Source organism: Dipodomys merriami, unplaced genomic scaffold (assembly GCF_024711535.1).
Source record: "Dipodomys merriami isolate MVZ:Mamm:240054 unplaced genomic scaffold, mDipMer1.0.p SCAF_3, whole genome shotgun sequence".
Classification (NCBI taxonomy): Eukaryota; Metazoa; Chordata; class Mammalia; order Rodentia; family Heteromyidae; genus Dipodomys; species Dipodomys merriami.
Genome location: NW_027204492.1, coordinates 72,226,322 through 72,244,963, shown reverse-complemented (window position 1 = coordinate 72,244,963; position 18,642 = coordinate 72,226,322). Strand labels below are relative to the sequence as shown.

The 18,642-nt window shown below is 37.6% G+C and overlaps 1 protein-coding gene across 3 annotated transcripts in view; it reads right to left on the bottom strand.

The window, feature by feature from the left end:
* Positions 1-18,616, bottom strand: part of Kif4a (kinesin family member 4A) — a 92,557-nt gene extending 73,941 nt beyond the window's left edge. For all 3 annotated transcript variants that reach the window (XM_070040260.1, XM_070040261.1, XM_070040262.1), the window contains exons 1-7: positions 18,558-18,616; positions 18,122-18,452; positions 17,901-18,015; positions 14,377-14,567; positions 11,061-11,153; positions 8,129-8,295; positions 7,802-7,896 (exon numbers count right to left, since the gene is read on the bottom strand). In XM_070040260.1, the coding sequence (XP_069896361.1) occupies positions 7,802-7,896; positions 8,129-8,295; positions 11,061-11,153; positions 14,377-14,567; positions 17,901-18,015; positions 18,122-18,241 (781 nt within the window). In that variant the 5' untranslated portion in view covers positions 18,242-18,452; positions 18,558-18,616. The remainder of the gene's footprint in view (positions 1-7,801; positions 7,897-8,128; positions 8,296-11,060; positions 11,154-14,376; positions 14,568-17,900; positions 18,016-18,121; positions 18,453-18,557) is intronic.
* Positions 18,617-18,642: the final 26 nt, after the last annotated feature.

Genomic DNA, 18,642 nt, shown 5'->3' with positions numbered 1-18,642 from the left:
GAATTTGAACAACAAATGTTGGCAGGGATGTAAGGAAAAAGGAACTCTATTGCACTGTTGATGGAAATGTAAGACGTAATATAACCACTTTGGATAACACTCTAAAGACTCCTCAAAAAACTAAACATACATCTTCCCAAGGACCCATACCATTTCTGGGCATCGACTCTGAACATCACAAGCCAGAATAACCTAAAGACACTGGCATGTTCATTGCCACACTATTCACAATAGCTAAAATATGAAAACAGGACAGATGACCTAGAACAGAGGAATGGATCCAAAAGATTTGGTACCTATACACAATGGAATTTTACACAACCATTAGAAAGAATATTATATCATTTGCAGGGAAATGGATGGACCTAGAACAAATCCTGTTAAGTGAGGTAAGTTCAGAGAGACAAACAACATGTTTCATATTTGGAAGTTGGATCTATACTGTGATATTATAAATTATACAGGACTCTATATACTCATACACATTGAGACCATAAGGATACTCTAGGGGAGAAACACAAAGTCCTATTTGCCTCTGATCATATAAAATATATGTGTAACAAAGTGAACTCCAGAGTATGGAAACAAGAAAAATTTTTCTTGTTTCTGGTTTCTTTTCTTTCTCTATGGTTTATTTGTCTGTCTTTGGGAGGGGTGGCACCAAACGAGGGAAAAATTGTGACCAAGTTTAGCAGTGGTGCTCACAGTGTTTAAAGTGAACTATACGATTTGCAGGTAGAGGCAGGAGGGAGGGATTGGGAGAGTAAGGGAAAGGATGATACTGCTAATGTTAGGAAATGTACTTATTACTGTTTTATGTAACTGTAATCCCTCTGTATATCGCCTTTATAATAACAATAAATTAAAATTTAAAGATGTACCCTTTACCTGACTTGTAACCCTCTCTGTATATCACCTTTATAATAACAATTTTAAAAATTTAAAGTGATGAGTAGTCTCATGTTATGTCTTCTTGCAAATTTGTTTTTGTGCTGGTACTGGGGCCCCTTGGTTGTTTTACTCAAGGTTGATTGGCATACTACCACTTGGGCCTCACTTCTATTTCTGGGTGTTGGTGGTTAACTGGGCTGGCTTGGAATGTGATTCTGAGACCTCAGCCTCCTTAATAACTAAAATTACAAGCATAAGCCACTGGTGCCTTGTCATACTATTTTCAAAATACGTAGAGATTTGGAGAAGCTGGTAGGATGAAGATATTCTGAACCCCTCTAATTCACCAAGCTGTTCTTGAGCCAAGCTGGTGCTGGGGATAGCCATAAAAGTGATGATGCAGGGTGGGTCTAGGCTCTGAGAGTGGTGGGAGTAGGGGGATGGCTCCTTCAGGGCCTGACATACTGACTGACATTACTAATGTGTGTACATATGTATAGAAAAATCCAAAGATAAGACACTAAATTTAACCATGGTGAAGCAAAATGTAGCCAAAGATTGTAAGGAAGATCTAGGGAATAAAACCAAGTTCTGATCATAAGTCTATAGCTCTAGAAAGCCATATGCATGTGCAGGGCTATATACATGGTCAAGAAAGACCTAAAAAAACCCTAAGTGTTGCATTTCTGGCTAAATTAAATTCAGATCAAGCAGGGAATGAATTGCCCATGTGTAAACTGCTGGATATTTGAAGGTACCCCCCCCCCCATACCTCACCACACAAACTCCTAGGCAAATGATGGAAGATTTATATAGGCTCAGGAATTGAAAGAATTCTGTAACTAATCGTTAGGTAGCCATTAAACTAGTTAGCAGACACTTTTGTGATGTCAGCTACACGAAACATAAAATTGATCTAAGCAAGTCACTAGACAACCACAAACAAGTGAAATTGAAGTAGATTGTCCTAAGAATGAAAGACTAATTAAACATCCAAAAACCAATGAATGCAATATACCATATCAGTTTGGGGATGAGGAATATTTTTTATTCTGCCAAAGGCTATTTGGCTATTTATAATCTGGACTAAGGAATAAAAGTAACATGATCATGCCCATAAATGATGAAAAAATATTTGATAAATACCCATTCATGATGAAAACATTCAAACTACATGTAGAAGAGAATCACCTTTAACCTAAGGAGGGACTTCTAGGAAAAATTTTTAGCTAACATCAAACTTAATAGTAAAAGACTGGATTTATTTTCCTTAAAAATTAGGCATAAGAAAACAATATAAACAACGATATTCACTTTTTTTTACTACTACTGGGATTTAATATCAGGGCCTTGTGTTCTTGTTTGGCTTCATCACTCATGACTGGTGCTTTACCACCCGAGTCACACCTCCACTTCTGGCTTTTTGCTTATTGTTTGGAGATATGATTCTCACAGATTTATCTACCCTAACTGGCTCCAAACCACATTTTTCAGATCTCAGCTTTTTGAGTAGTTAAAACCACAATATTCACTTATTATTTCTATTCCATGCTATAATGAAAGTTCTAATTAGGATAATTAGGGGAAAAAAAGCATGAAAGCAACCAATCTGAAAAAAATGAAACCAGCTCTATTCACAAATGACATGATCTAGTTGAATATAGACATCTTAAAAATCTATTAAAATTATTAGAATAAATTTTGCAAAGATCAGATACATGATCAATACACAAAACTCAATAAACTACTGAAAATGAAATTAAAAAACAATTTTATAATAGTACTGAAAAGAACAGTTAAATTCAGTGTAAAAAGCAACACTAAAATCTAAAAAACATTATTGCAACATATTTAACACAATAATTCAATGTTTGTACATTAAAAGACAACATTGTCAAGATGGCAATATTTCCAAATTTCAAGACTCAGTGTAATCTCTCTGAAAATTTATGCTGTTTTTTTTTCTTTTTTTTTCTGCTGGATTTTGCAGAAATTGACAAATGGACCCTAAAATTCATATGGAAATGCAATGGACCCAGAATAGCCAGAATAATCTTGAGAAAGAGCAACCTTCTCAACTTCAAAATCTACTGCACAACGATAGTGATTGAGAAAGTGCAATACCAGGGTAAGGGTACATGAAAATCAATGGAATACTATAAATGCGTCTTGACAAGGAGACCAAGAAAATTGAATAGAGAAAGAACAGGTTTTTTGTTTTGTTTTGTTGTTTTTATAGTGAAGATACTGTACAGAGGGGTTACAGTTACATGAGCAAAGTAATGAGTCCATTTCTTATCCAGCAGTTACCCTCTCCTTTGTTTTTCCCCTACCATCCCTTTCCTCCCCAACTCCTCCCCCAATGTTGTAAAGTTCGTTTTCAACATAGTATCTTGTACAACAAGATATACAAGAACAGGTTTCTTTTTTTTCAACAAGTAATACTAGAATAACTGGATATCCACATATAGAAGATAGAAGGCTAGATAACTATTTCATATCTTATGCAAAAGTTGAGATTTGATTAAAGATCTACATGTGATATAAATGGATTTTTCAAATGATAGACAAATTGCTAATAAACAAGACAATAATCATTAGCTATTGGTGAAATATAAATAAAAACCACAATGAGATACCACTTCACATCCACTGTGAATGCTATGATTAAAAAGACAAAGAGGGTGCTGGTGGCTCACGCCTGTAATCCTAGCTACTCAGGAGGCTGAGATCTGAGGACCACAGTTCATAGCAGCCCGGGCAAGGAAAGTCCATAAGTGGCACTGTGGCTCAAGCAGTAGAGCGCTCGCCTTGAGCTGAAGAGCTGAGGGACAGCACCCAAGCCCAGAGTTCAAGCCCCGCAACCGACCAAAAAAAAAAAAAGAGAGGTGCTAGTGGCTCCAGTCTATAATCCTAGCTATTCAGAGGGCTAAGATCTGAGGATTGAGGTTTGGAGCCAGCCCAGGCTAGAGAAACTTATTTCTAATTAACCAACAAAAAGCTGGGAATGGCCAGGTGCTGCTGGCTCACACCTGTAATTCTAGCTATTCAGAAAGCTGAGATGTGAGGATTGTGGTTCCAAGCAAGCCCTGGCAGCAAAGTCCATGAGACTTTTTATCTCCAATAAACTACTCAGAAAAAGTGGGAAGTGGCACTGTGGCTCAAGTGGTAGAGCACTAGTCTTGAGAAGCCTCAGAATCAGCACCAAAAAAAGAAAGAAAAAGAAAAAAGAAAGGTAGAAGTCAAAGTGTGATTCAAGTAGTTGATCTCCAGCTGTGAGGAAAAAAATGAGATAGCTCAAGGCCAGGGGTTTAAAGCCCTAGAACAGAAAGACACAAACAAAAATATAGAGAAGTTAGAACTATTGCATATTGCTAATTAAAACATAAAATGGTCCAGTTGCCTTGGAAAAGTGTGGAAGTTCTTTAACAAGTTAAAACATGCAGTTACCATATGACTCAGCAACTTCACTCTTAGATATATACCTAGAAAAGAAACCTAAAAAGAAAGAAATCTAAACATACATTCATAAAAACCTTGTGCAAAATTATTCAGAGCATTACTTATAATAACTAAAACGGGAAACAACTAGACATCCATAAATTCAGTATTTCTATACAATGGAATACTGTTTGCCAATAAAAAAGAAGAAATTATGGATAAATGGTATAATATGGATGTTTTTTGGAAACATTATACTATGTAAAAGCAGTAACAAAAGACCACGTTGCATAATTTCCTTTTACATGAAATGACAGAAGAGGTAAATCTACTGAGACAGAATTCTTAACTGCTTAGGAGTAGGGGGAAAGACATTGGTCAGAAAAAGGGGAGCAACTGCTAATCGTTATAAGTTTCTTTGTGGGGGGCATGTAAAAATATCCTAAAATTTACTGTGGTGATAGTTATAAAACTTGTGAATACACTGAAAATCACTGTCTTGTATACTTTAAAAGGGGTGAAATTAATTCATGCTAATCATATTTTAATTTAGTATATGTCTAGGATAGTCCTAGCATAGGATCCCAATAGCTCAATAGCTATGTACATAGACCATATAAAATGATGCTAATCAAAATGCACTCCAAGACATGGAAACAAGAGGGTTTTTTGTTTTGTTCTTTAATGTACTTTGTGAAGTTATTTGTTTCTTCTTTCATTTTTTCCCCCTTTGGTTTATCTCCTGTTGTCACTGTTTTTGCTTTTGGTACCCCGTGTCTTGTGTATATGTTTATCTCATTTGGGGAAGGGAAGAATAACAAAATGGTGAGACAAAGGACAAGGGTGAACCAATGCAACAGCGATACTCACAAGACATTATGTTGGAAATAAACTTTATAACTTGGGGGGAAGGAGTCGGGGGAAGGAAAGGGAGTAACAATGTTTGACAAGAAATGTACTCATTACCTTATTTATGTTAATGTAATACCCTGTACATCACCTTTACAATAAATAGTACATATCTACTATAATACCCAGCAATTATACATCTAGGTACAGACTCATAAGAATTAACACAGGGGTGGAGGGTGAGGGGGAGGGAAAATGGGAGGAAAATGAGGGAGGGGGTAATAAATTTGACAAGAAACGTACTCACTACCTTATTTATGTAATTGTAACCCCTATGTACATCACCTTGACAACAAAATTTTCAAAAAAAGGAATTAACAAATTTCTGTACACAGAAACTTATACATGGATATTCAGATATTGTGTATAACAAGCAAAATTAGATACCATTAATGAAAAGACAAACAAATGTGGTATTAGCCATATAACTGAATTAGCAATAAAAAGGAATAAAGTATTAATTCCATGCCACGACATGAATGAACCCTACAAACCTTATACTAAATGAAAGAAGTCAGTCACAAAAGATGACATATTATGAGATCATACTTATGTGAAATGTATTTAGGCCTAGGCAGGAATGGGGAATGAGTGTCAATGGGTACAAGGCTTATTAGAATGATAAAATGTTCTAAAAGTAGGCTCTAGTAATACCTGCACAACTGAACATACATCCACAGCTTAAATGGGTTAATCTTTGATATATGAATTATGTCTTAATAAAACAACTTGAAACTGTACACCTAAAGGGAGATTTTTAAAGTATAAGAACTTTAAGCCAGGCGCCAGTGGCTCACGCCTGTAATCCTACCTACTCTGGAGGCTGAGATCTGAGGGTCGCGGTTCAAAGCCAGCCAGGGCAGGAAAGTCCGTGAGACTCTTATCTCCAATAAAAACCACTAGAAAACCGGAAGTGGTGCTGTGGCTCAAGAGGTAGAGCACTCGCCTTGAGCTGAAGAGTGCAAGGACAGCGCCCAGGCCCAGAGCTCAAGCCCCACAACCGACCAAAAAAAAAAAAACAAAACAAAAAAAACAAAAAACTTTAAAAATTACAAAGCTAAATTCCAAAGTACAAAAATAGTACAAAAGGGATACTTTTGATTATTCCAGAGAGGGTGATAGTGGGTAAATATAATAGAAATATATGGTATAAATGTGCTAAAACATCACAATGAAATTCATTATTTTGTAAAATGAAAAAGTACATTAAAATATATTCAAACAAAAGGTTGAAGTAGGTCCAGTGCCAGCAGTAAAATAACGATAAAGAGGTAAGTTTCCTCAATCACTATTTTTTCTTCTGCCTTTTCAGTTCCGAAGAAGAAACGGAAGCCCAAAATGAGGTAATGAGAACACAACTACTTCAATAAGACTTCAAGTGTCTTGGACGAGATGAATAATAGCCAAGGGAACTAGGAGTAATTTCAAATGAGGCCACTAAAGTTATGTCAAAGATCTTTGAAGAATCAGAGAAAGATGTTCCAGAAGACTGGGCAGATATAATTTCATTTTTCAAAAAAAGGTGAATTACAGACCAGTGAAGAAAAATGGATTTTTACAAGGACAGCTTGCAAGGACTTACAAATGGAAGCATGACTACTAGAGGCATCATAAGTTCAATAAGAAAAAGTCAATCTAGGTTAATCCCTGGGGTTTTTTTGTATTGTTACTAAGCTGGTAGCTATTAGAAAAATGGTAGACATAATATATCTGGACTTAGCAAGGTATTTGACATTTTTTATGAGAGCCTTATGAACAAAACTGAGTAACAGAAAGTATATGTTAATCTTTGTTAAAGAAATTAATAATCTCTTTTTTTTTTTTTTTTTGGGTCCAGTCGTGGAGCCTGAACTCTGGGCCTGGGCGCTGTCCCTCAGCTCTTCAGCTCAAGGCTAGCGCTCTACCACTTGAGTCACAGCGCCACTTCCGGCTTTTTTTTTTCTTTTTTGCTTATGTGGTACTGAGGAATCGAACCCAGGGCCTCAAGCATGCAAGGCAAGCGCTCTACCACTGAGCCACCTTCCCAGCCCAGAAATTAATAATCTCTTAAAAGACCATTCCCAAAGAATGCGGATCACCAAGTCACTATCATACTACACATAAAGATTTCTAGTAACATATACCATAAGGATTTTCTAGCCTTAAGAGCGTCCTTAAAAAAAAAAAAAAAAAGAGCTCCCTTCATTATTTAGATCCAACACCTTTAATGCAGATATGGCAATCATGCTATAAAGTTTATATATGCAACATCTGCAAGGGATTGTGAATATTTGGAATACTATCATAATATTTATTTTAATTATAAGTACTTGAGGGAGGGGTAAAACAAAACTAAAACTGAAACTTGCCTGGACTAGATGAAATCAAAACAAAGGCCAGATCCAAATCTTATACCTGAATTAGAGAATGAGTGCAAGGGAAAAAAATAGTTTTCACTATTTCTGAAATCAACCTCAAACTTGAATCATAGCTATTAGAATGTGACCTGAAATAGATCATTCAAAACAATAATCACAACAAGGACATATAAGTTTTTATCTATGATCTTAATTATTCTCACCCTCTTTTAGACGATCCCCTTCAGCCTTGGTTTTCTTCTGTCTTTCTGATCCAGCAAGGTCTACAAGATGCAACTTGGAGTGAAAGCTGCTATTCCTATAATAATGACAGTAAGACACAAGTGAGAATAATGTACGTACTTGAGTAGTTGTGTATCAAAGCTGATCTATGAGCTCCCATTTTCTTGCATGTCAGTAGAAATAGTTCCCATGGCCACTAATGCTCATAATACTAATGTCTAATGATTTGTCTCATCAATTAAGAGGCAGCCTAGTATTCAACCTTCCTAGAACAAAAAAAATCATGATTCCCTTAAAGTATAACTTACTTGTCATTTTTCTTTCTTTGCTCTATGGAGATTGTAAAGATGGCATGAGATCTCGATGACTGGGAGTTCATAGCGGTGGAGGCCACAGTTCTAGAGTTGTTGCCTTGCTCCAAACAAAAAACAGTATCTGAGGCAACTACAACAATCTTCTCAGTGAGTCCCACAATCTAATTCCGAGAAAGAAAGAATAAATTCCTTTATGATTCATACTTCAAATGCTTGATCAGAAAAAGAGGGATTGATAGTTTAAAAACTTTTTGATATTCCAGCAGAGCCTCAATAAATAAGCATGAAAATGATGAGTCTTAAATCAACAACTTTAAGATGTTAACATTCAAAGTTAATCATCCATAGGAACTTCAGAGACAAGGGTTCTATCCAACACTGGAGCTACAGAAGAAAAAACTAGATTCCTTCTAAGGATCCCCAAAAGAAACTAAATTTTGGCCCAAAGGAGAAAAGTCTAACACAAACTTTTTTTTTGGTCGGTCGTGGGGCTTGAACTCTGGGCTTGGGTGCTGTCCCTGCACTCTTCAGCTGAAGACGAGAGCTCTATCACTTGAGCCACAGCTCCACTTCCGGGTTTTCTAGTGATTTATTGGAGATAAGAGTCTCACAGACTTTCCTGTCCGGGCTGACTTTGAACCGAGATCCTCTGATCTCAGCCTCTTGAGTAGCTAGGATTACAGTCGTGAGCCACTGGCGCCCAGCTTAATACAAACTTTTATGCTATTTCTCTTCCACAGGACTCCGTGATCTTTTCATTACCTTGCATCCATTCTATACCTCACTTTTACCAAAGAAAATACTCTGGCACAGTTTTCAGTGACTTAGGAAGTCAGGAAAAAGGATCTCAGGCTTGGTACTGTCCTTAAGAGAACCTATAAAAGTTATAATCTCTTGGAGTTTTGGTAGGAGTGGGGCTAGGACTAGGAGAGCCCTTTTAGCGCCAATATGCTCTGACTTTATTACTCCACAGTTCCCCAATCTACACCTGTGGTCCTAATTTCTAGGCCTTCCTCTCAGTTTTCCTGTGCCAGCACCAAGGCTTCAACTTGGGCCCTTATGCTCTTGCTAGGCTTTCTTGCTCATCACGTGTGCTCTACCACATGACTCAAGTTTCCTGCCCAGGATTTTACTTGTTAATTTGAAATGGATCCTCTGAATCTTTTCTGCCTAGACTGACTTTGAACTGTGATTCTCCAGGTCTCCACTTCCTGAGTAGCTATAAGGGTGAGCTACCAGCACTTGACTAGTCCTTTATCTGTAACAACCTATTACTTATACTTTGAAATCAGCAAAATATAAATCAAACTTAATTTCCTTCTACCTTATTCCCTCTACTACACTACTCCATTACTATTAAAATCTCTATTCTCAAATTCTCAAACTTGCTTTCATTTATCAATTTCTCACCTATCACCAACTCCTAGAAATTCTTCTTTCATGTCCATTGCTTTCTTTCCCTTTCCAAATCTACTAGCTGAGTCCTGGCTCCTAATTACTTTATGTCTGAAAAATAAGGTAATAATTTCCTCAATTGCTCTTCCTCATCCTAATCTTTCTCCTTTTCAATCCATTTCTATCCAGTCTTCCTAAAAATCTTGCTTCCTAAAATGTCACCAAACTGCTGAACCCTGTGCTAGATAATGAGAACACATGGAAATTTAAAAATATTCTCCCAAACTCCAGGAGCTGACACAGTTGGAGATACACATAAGATAAAACATGATCAAAGTAGCCATGACAACCTTTCATTCAGAATTAGTTATATACTGTTCCCAGGAATAGAAGTAAGCTCTTTGGGATGACTTCTAAACAAATCCACTGTTACGTCCCAGCCCAACCAACTCCATAAGATTGATCAAAGCTTATACTGCTTTTCTGATGAAGCTTTTCCCTACTAGAAGAGTATTCTTTTATTTCTTTTCTCTACTTCCTTAAATTCCATACATCTTATTTGAAAAAAAAAGTTTACAAACTTGTCTATCCATCCCAATTTATGTCAGGAACATATACTTCTTTGATTGGCACATCTCATCTCCTGGGCCATTTGAAAAAAATCTTAGAATAGGACTGAGAGGTAGTTCAGTACTAATATTATTTCTGGTGATAGCATGTATTTTACCCAGGTTCATGTAACTATTATCCAAATTGTCAAAACATTGTTTTTGGTACCTGGCTAAAATGATCTAGAAGAAGATTCAGAAGCATAGGCATTTGCCCCTTACTTGTACTTCAAATCTTCAACTTGCTTTGTGGAGGAGAAAGAAATGGTTAAGATATGAGTTCTATACTTCTTTTCCAAAGTATGTTCCCATCTAACCTGCTTCTTTTATTCCTCAATGCCATGTGATAGAGGGTCTAAATTAAGTGATCCCCTTTGTACGGTGACATGCATTTAAATATTCTTGTATTTACTTTTCACCTTTTTATATCTTCTGATAGTTGAGAACAATGTTTGCTATCATGTTGTCAAACAGAATTTTCTGAACTGCACAGTTACAGGACAGCAGTTCAATGTTGTAGTCAGAAGCCACATGCAGATATGGAGCCCTTGATATGTGGCTTATGTACATGAGTCTGACTGTTAAATTCACCCAATTTTAACTACTATATGTTTAAATGGTCACTTGTGGCAAGTGGATACAATACGGGACAGCTTAGCTTCAGAACTCTGTGAAAAGTTACTGATATTAATATTCCTTCAAGAATTAAAAGGTGGTAAAATTGAATCCTCCATTTCCTTCCCTCTCTCACTCCCTTCATCACAAAGCTCCTGTCTAGGAATTCTAGATTCACAGAGGGAATCAGGACAACACAAAACCTGAAAAACTGATATGTTGATAGTTAAAACTATAGTGGCAGTAAAAAGTAATATCAAATTTAGTACTTGCCAACATTTGTAATATCAAATGAAAGATAAACATACCTTTATGCCTTCCTTAGGATCCTCCCGAATATTTATTTGAGAGGCTTTCTCACGAGACGGGCATAGAAGATCCCAAATTTCTTCATTATAAATCTGTCATTATTGAAAACAAAGTGGCAAAAAAACAAAATAACAGTGGTAATCTCTGGGAGGTAAGATCACAGGCAATTTTTAAAACAGTTTATGACTTTCTGCATTTAAAAATATGTTTATAGCTGAGCGCCAGTGGCTCTTGCCTGTAATCTTAGCTACTTCAGAAGGTTGAATTCTGAAGATTGTGGTTTGAAGACAGCCCAGGCAGAAAAGTCTACTCAGAAAAAGCCAGAAGTACAGTGACAACAGGTGATATACCATAGGAGAAAGAACATACAAAAGAAACAAGAGGGGCTGGGAAGGTGGCTCAGTGGTAGAGTGCTTGCCTTGCATGAAGGAGGCCCTGGGTTCGATTCCTCAGCACCACATAAGCAGAAAAAGCCAGAAGCGGCGCTGTGGCTCAAGTGGTAGAGCACTAGCTTGAGCTGAACAGCTGAGGGACAGTGTGCCCAGGCCCAGAGTTCAGGTCCCGCGACCGTCAAAAAAAAAGAAACAAGAAATCAATGTATTGGATTTGGTACCCTGGGTGTGTGTGTGTGTGTGTGTGTGTGTGTGTGTGTGTGTGTGTGTGTGTGTGTGTGTGTGTGTGTGTGTGTGTGTGTGTGTGTGTGTGTGTGTGTGTGTGTGTGTGTGTGTGTGTGTGTGTGTGTGTGTGTGTGTGTGTGTGTGTGTGTGTGTGTGTGTGTGTGTGTGTGTGTGTCTGTGTCTGTGTCTGTGTGTCTGTGTGTCTGTGTGTGTGTGTGTGTGTGTGTGTGTGTGTGTGTGTGTGTGTGTGTGTGTTAAGGAAGGGAAATGACAGAATGGTTTGACAAGACAAGGGGGGAACCTACCCTGGGAGGGAGAGAGTGTATGTGTGTGTGTGTGTGTGTGTGTGTGTGTGTGTGTGTGTTAAGGAAGGGAAGGGAAATGACAGAATGGCTTGACAAGACAAGGGGGGAACCTACCCTGGTGGAGAGAGAGAGAGAGAGAGAGAGAGAGAGAGAGAGAGAGAGAGTACACATTTATCTGAATTAAAGAAGGGAAGGGAAATGACAGAATGGTTTGACAAGACAAGGGGGGAACCAATGCAACAGCCATATTCACAAGACAATATGTTGGAATGATCTGTACAACTTGGGGGAGGGGATTGGGAAAAGTAGGAGAAAAATGAGGGAAGGGGTAATGTTTGACAAGAAATGTACTTATTACTTAAGTTATGTAACTGTAATCCCTTTGTACACTACCTTGACAATAAAAAAAAAAAAAGAAAAGAAAAAGCCAGAAGAGGAGCTGTGGATCAAGTGGTAGAGTGCTACTAGCCTTGAGTACAAAGAGGCTCACAGACAGTGTCCAGGCCCTGAGTTCAAGGCCCAGGACTGGCAAAAAAAAGAAAAAAAAATGTGTTCATAGGGCCAGGCGGTGGCGGCTCATGCCTGTAATCCTAGCTACTCAGGGGGCTGAAATCTGAGGATTGTAGTTTGAAGCTAGGCCAGGCAGGAAGGTCTGTGAGACTCTTAGCTCCAATTAGCCACAAGAAAACCTGAAGTGGAGCTGTGGCTCAAAGTGATAGAGTGATAGAGTGCTAGCCTTGAGCAAAATAGCTAAGCAACAGCACCCAGGCCTTGAGTTCAAGCCCCATGAACAACAACAAAAAATGTGTTTATAGCTGGGCGCCAGTTGCTCATGCCTGTAATCCTAGCTACTCAGAAGGCTGAGATCTGAGGATTGCGATTCAAAGTCAGCCCAGGCAGGAAAGTCGTGAAATTCTTGTCTCCGATAAACCACCAGAAAATTAGAATTGGTGCAGTGGCTCAAGTGATAGAACACTAGCCTTGAGCTGAAAAGCTGAAGGACAGCAACACCCAGACCCAGAGTTCAAGCCCCATGATCAACAAAAAAAAAGTGTTTATAAAGAACCAGTATTATTTTTAGGTTTTTAGAATTAAGCAAATGACTTTACCAGACTATTGTGGGCTTATTATTTTCTTTAACTTTTGCATCCTATTATTAAATGGTGTTCTAAAGTTGCAAAAATAAAAAGACTTTAAGGGACTGGGGGTATTCCTACCATCACAAGATGGGGAAGGGAAGGGCTTACCTTTGTATGTAATCATTTGATGTTTTCTAACAATACTCTAATAAAATTGAGATTACTCTTTCAAGCCAGGGTCTCAGAAATACGTAGACAGGAAAAGTTACACTATACCCCAATTCAATTCTTTGATAAGTGTCATAACAACATCACTTTCACCAAGTTTGTAAAATGTGACTGAGTCTTTGATGGAAGGGAAGTAGAGGTTGGGAGCAAGAGAAGAACAAAGAAGAGGTAGCAACTAACTTTTCAACAATGAGCAGAACTTTTACTAAAAACGATGTTTAGCACATGTTCAGTAAGTACTATATTTGTTATTATTGTTATTATTTCACATGCCAGGATACTGAGTTGCTTTTATATTCAATTGCCTTGATCACAACTGGATTAAGACCTAAGAAGGCTAATCTTAATGATGTTTAACCTCTCCCCCATCTCTTCTAATCGTACACCTCTTATGTCTTTTACCAATCACATTGAAATTCAACTTCAAGATTAAGTATTCCCATATAATTTATAATTACATGCTTAATTTATTTGTTTCTTAAAAATAAAACCTTTCTGCTATGCACCAATCAAACTCCATAAACCTTCTTTATTGCATGTTGATATTTGCTTTGGAAGTTAGATATATGCTGACAACTAGAATGCAAACTTTTACTTGTTTTGTCCGCTGCTATCTCTCAAGATATATCTAAATACATGAGTGTCTTGCACATAATAGGTATGCAAGAAATATCAACTGAATAAGCACATACCCTATTACCACTCATATAGTTCAATATTTCATTTGAGTTTTAACCACATTCTTCATAGTGCAGCAATATAACTAACAAGCCTCAAAACAGTAAAGGGAAATCAAATACTCTTCTGCACATTCTTCAGGGAATTAGTAATAGAGGCCAAACTAAAATTAAAGAATTCATATCATCTTTTTATATGGCAATACCAATTCTTCTAACAGATTAAGTAGATGATTCTAATAAGAAAAGAATTGAGTGGAAGCCAGATCCAACTTAGCTAGCAAATTTCCTCTATCAATTTATTAAAATGCAATTTAATAATCTGAGTCATACAAGGAAAAATCTGATTTGGATTTATTTTTCTACTCAAGGATAATTTTGAATTCAGAATTAAAGATAAATCACTTACCTCTAAGTAAGATACTTTCAGAGTAAATTCAAAGTCACTCTTTTTATCAATTTCTTTGAAGAGCATTTGTATTACCCTAGGAATAACCCCAATTGTTGGCTCATTCTCTTGCTCAGCAGTGTATGCACCTCCCATTGAATAGGTTTTTCCAGAGCCAGTCTGCCCATAGGCCAGGACGGTTGCATTGTATCCTAGCAAAATAGAAGTTACATGCATACTGGTACTCAAACATTTTCAACCGACCATATATACTTGATTTTCTTCTACAATTACTTGCAAAATTGGGATTGTTGCTTAAGAAGAGCAGGCACAGCTGGATACCAGTGGCTCAAAACTGTAATCCTATCTACTCAGGAGGCTGAGATCTGAGAATTGAGATTTGAAGCCAGTCAGACAGGGAGTCTGTGAGAATTTTATCTCCAATAGAAAGTACCACAAAGCCAGAAGTAGAAGGGTAGCTCTCACAGTAGAGCACTAGCAAATGTTCATATTTTATAACACTTTTATATTTGCTCTTGTCAGAGAATCCAGAATACTAGGGAAATTAGAAGCAGATAAACCTAGTTACAGCTGTAGCAAGATTTTAAAAAGAAACTTAAGATGAATTATAATAACTAATTAATTAAAAGGTAGTACCTAATAGAAGGAACTATACATTCAAATTTACTTCAAGGCAAAGAAAACATGACCTTAGGAAGCTCTCCCCTAATAGAGTGGTAGGGATATTCTAAAGGAACACAGGCAAGCTTTCTCTGTTATTTGATTATCATAATTATGTCAAAGCTGTTCTCTACTATTTAACAAGATAATTTTGGAGTCTAAAGGGAAAGTACTTAAGTCTTAAAACAATGTATTACTATAAAGGATAATCAGTTTTTTTTTACTTGCTGGTCAAAATGAAAGGTCTTAAGATGCTAAATTATGATTTTTCACTGTAATAGATTAATGGTATTATGTAGGATGACAATGGAATAGAAGAAAAGAATTCCATGATTTTCTTCAATACCATATATATGTGTATATAGCAACATCTTGGAAAAACAGTTTCAGTGCTTGAACTAGTACAAAACCAAACAAAACATGCAGGGCTCTTTGGTAACAGGAGTTCAGAGTATGAAAGTGTACTATTGAGCTGACTCTTAAAAAATAATGGTTTTTTCCAAGGGCTGGTGGCTCACATCTATAATTCTATAATTGCTGCTCAGGAGGCTGCAATCTGAGGATTGTGGTTTGAAGCCAACCTGCATAAGAAAACCTCAGAGACTTATCTCCAATTAACTACCAAAAAGCCAGAAGTGGAGTTGTGTCTTAAGTGATAGGATGCTAACCTTGTGCAAAAAAGATCAGGGACAGTGCCCAGGCCCTGAGTTCAAGCTCCAGGACTGGCACAAAAAAATAAGTTTGTCCAATTCTAACTAGTTAGGATGCTGAAATCTGAGAATCACTGTTCAAAGCCATCTCGGAAAGTCCATGAGATACTTATCTCCAACTAACCACCCAAAATCTAGAAGTGGAGCTGTGGCGTAAGTGGTAGAATCTAGCCTTGAGCAAAAAAGCTTGGGAAACAGCACCCAGGCTCTGAGTTGAAGCCCCTGACTGATACCAAAAAAATAAATCAAAGAAAAGAAAGATAATAATCAGAGTCTAATCATAACATTGAATGAATAAAAATTGAAGAACATTTACAAAATAACTGGGGCTTTAATCTTTGAAAGTATCAAGATGGGGAGGAGTGTAGTTATGGAGATGGGAGGGAAGGGATGGTAGGGGAAAAACATAGGAGGAGGCAACAATGCTTGACAAATGTACTCATTACCTTGCTCGTGTAATTGTAACCCCTCTGTACAGTATTTTCACAATAAAAAACTTATTTAAAAAAAGTATCAAGATAAGCAATTAAAAAAAAGACCCAAAAACTATTTTATAATGGGGACTAAAAGCACAGCCACAGCTAGATGCAACGCATGATTCTGAAGTAAATCATTTTGCTATGAAGGAAATTACTGAGACAACTGTTAAAACTTGAATGGAGTTCGAAAATTAGATAGTATTAATGCAGCAATGCAAATTTCCTGCATACGATGGTTGGTTGAATTGTTACTATAGTTATTAAAAGAAAATCCTTCTTTGTAGGAAATATAAATTATTCAGTGGTCATTGGGTCAACAATTCATCTCAAATAACTCAGAGAAAAGTTCTGCTATTTTCCTAAATTTTGAAATAAGGTGTTCAATGTGCTCTGAGCCATGGCATCATTTTCTTTTGTCAGTCATGGGGCTTGAACTCTGGGCCTGGGTGCTGCCCTCAGCTCTTCAGATCAAGGTTAGCACTCTACCACTTGAGCCATAGCACCACTTCCAGCTTTTTCTGTTTATGTGGTACTGAGGAATTGAACCCAGGGCTTCATGCATGCAAGGTACGCACTCTACCATTGAGCCATAAGGGCATCATTTTTTAAAGGTGAAAATATATGCGCCAGCTGTTGTCTAGAAGTCTTCTGGTTATCTAGAGGGAAGAACATTACTGAATAGAAATTACTGGGAAGTAAATTTCTTCTCAATATCCAGACTTCTCTAACATCATTACAGTTGTCCAAAAACTAAACGTCAATTGGACTATCCTGTGAGTTCTCTAATAAAGAAAAAAATTAAACAGACACTAGAAGTGCAAAAAAAACACTTTTGAAGTGCAAAAAAACACTTTTTCTCTTCAAATGGAATATTAAACTAGATTAAACATAATGCACTTTTTAAACTTAAGGCTTTGTTTTGAAACTTGAATAACCACTACATGTGATTAACAATTAGAATTATCAGAGGTACTACTCTCTTCTTTGGAACATTGCTCTGGTCTTCAAAATCATAGCCTTAGTTTCACAACAAATACCATTACCTGGCCATAGTATTCAAGGGCTTTAGGAAATTCCTTCTCTACATAAAAGAATTCTGCTCTTAATTAAAGAACTCTCTCAAAAATTCCCTATTCTGTAAAATTCACCTTAAGTCCAGAAACAGAGTTCATGCCATCCTTTTGTTTTTCATACCACTTTGTAGGGAAACAGTTTTATTTCTATAGTAGAATAGAGTATATGTTCTTAACTTCTATATTCTTTTGAAAACAGGTGTAACAAACTTAAAAGATTATTCAAAATAATTTAGGTAATCATCTACCCCTTCCAGTTTGGACTCCCTCTGGCCTGGAAGCCCTGTTATTTCTCTGCATAAATACCAAATGAATATTAAGGCTTGGGACTCAAAACAGGTTGTCACACTTATTTCCCATGAGAACTAACCAAAGAGCTTTTACTCTAATCATGATCCAATACATTCAAAAATATGTACAGACTGAGACAAATAGAACCACAAAATTCAAATATGGTCTGAAATTAGCTTCAAGGGAAAAGACCTTTCCAAATATTAGGCTGTGGGATTTTTGAAGACGGGAATTACGAGTCATCCATTCTTGTATTTGCTGGGTCTAAGCATTGCGACTAGCACATTGTACACAAAATCAAACAGCCTCACCTTTAAATACCCCTTTTATGAGTGGTGCTACTGCTGTATTGAAGACCTCTTCCTGTTCTGCCGAAGGGTCAAACACAAAATCGTAGGTAAAGGATTTATCAGTACCAACCACCACCTGCAGAAGGCAAGGGACAAGGCGTCAGGAAATGGCCAGACCACGCCCTTCGCTGCCATTGGACCCAGGCAGTTCCCAGACCTCGCATCTGTATTTGACTACACACCTGGGGTTCCCCGGGCACGAAGGAAAGGCACATCTGGCAGCCTTCGTTAATTTCTTTAGGGACCAGAGGGCGACAACGCAGTGCCACTCTTACAGGAATTCCCTTCACCTCCTCCTTCATGATCCTAGTTCAGTCCCGTTTCTGCGGGGGGGACAGGAAACGCGGTTTACAGAGGAGTGTCGGTAGGTTGGCGGTTTGTAGGACTAGGGAGAATGCAGAGGGCTCTGTCAGTCGTCAAGGCGGCAGCCTCCCAGCCAGCGGGATTCCTGTCTCAGCCTGGGCCAAAAAGGAAAAGCCTGGCAGCCCAACACTCTCAAGAGTGAAGCGCCATCTGAAATGAAACGAAAAAATTCCAACGGAGATAGCGACAAAGAACCAAATCCCCGCAGTATCAGAAACGACAGAATGTGAGCTGAGGCGTAACCTCTTAACTTACCGAACTCAACGTCCCTTCTCCCGGTGTCGCCTAAACTCCCAGCGCCCGGTCCCAACTGGAGCTTTAACCGCCAAGTTTCAAATTG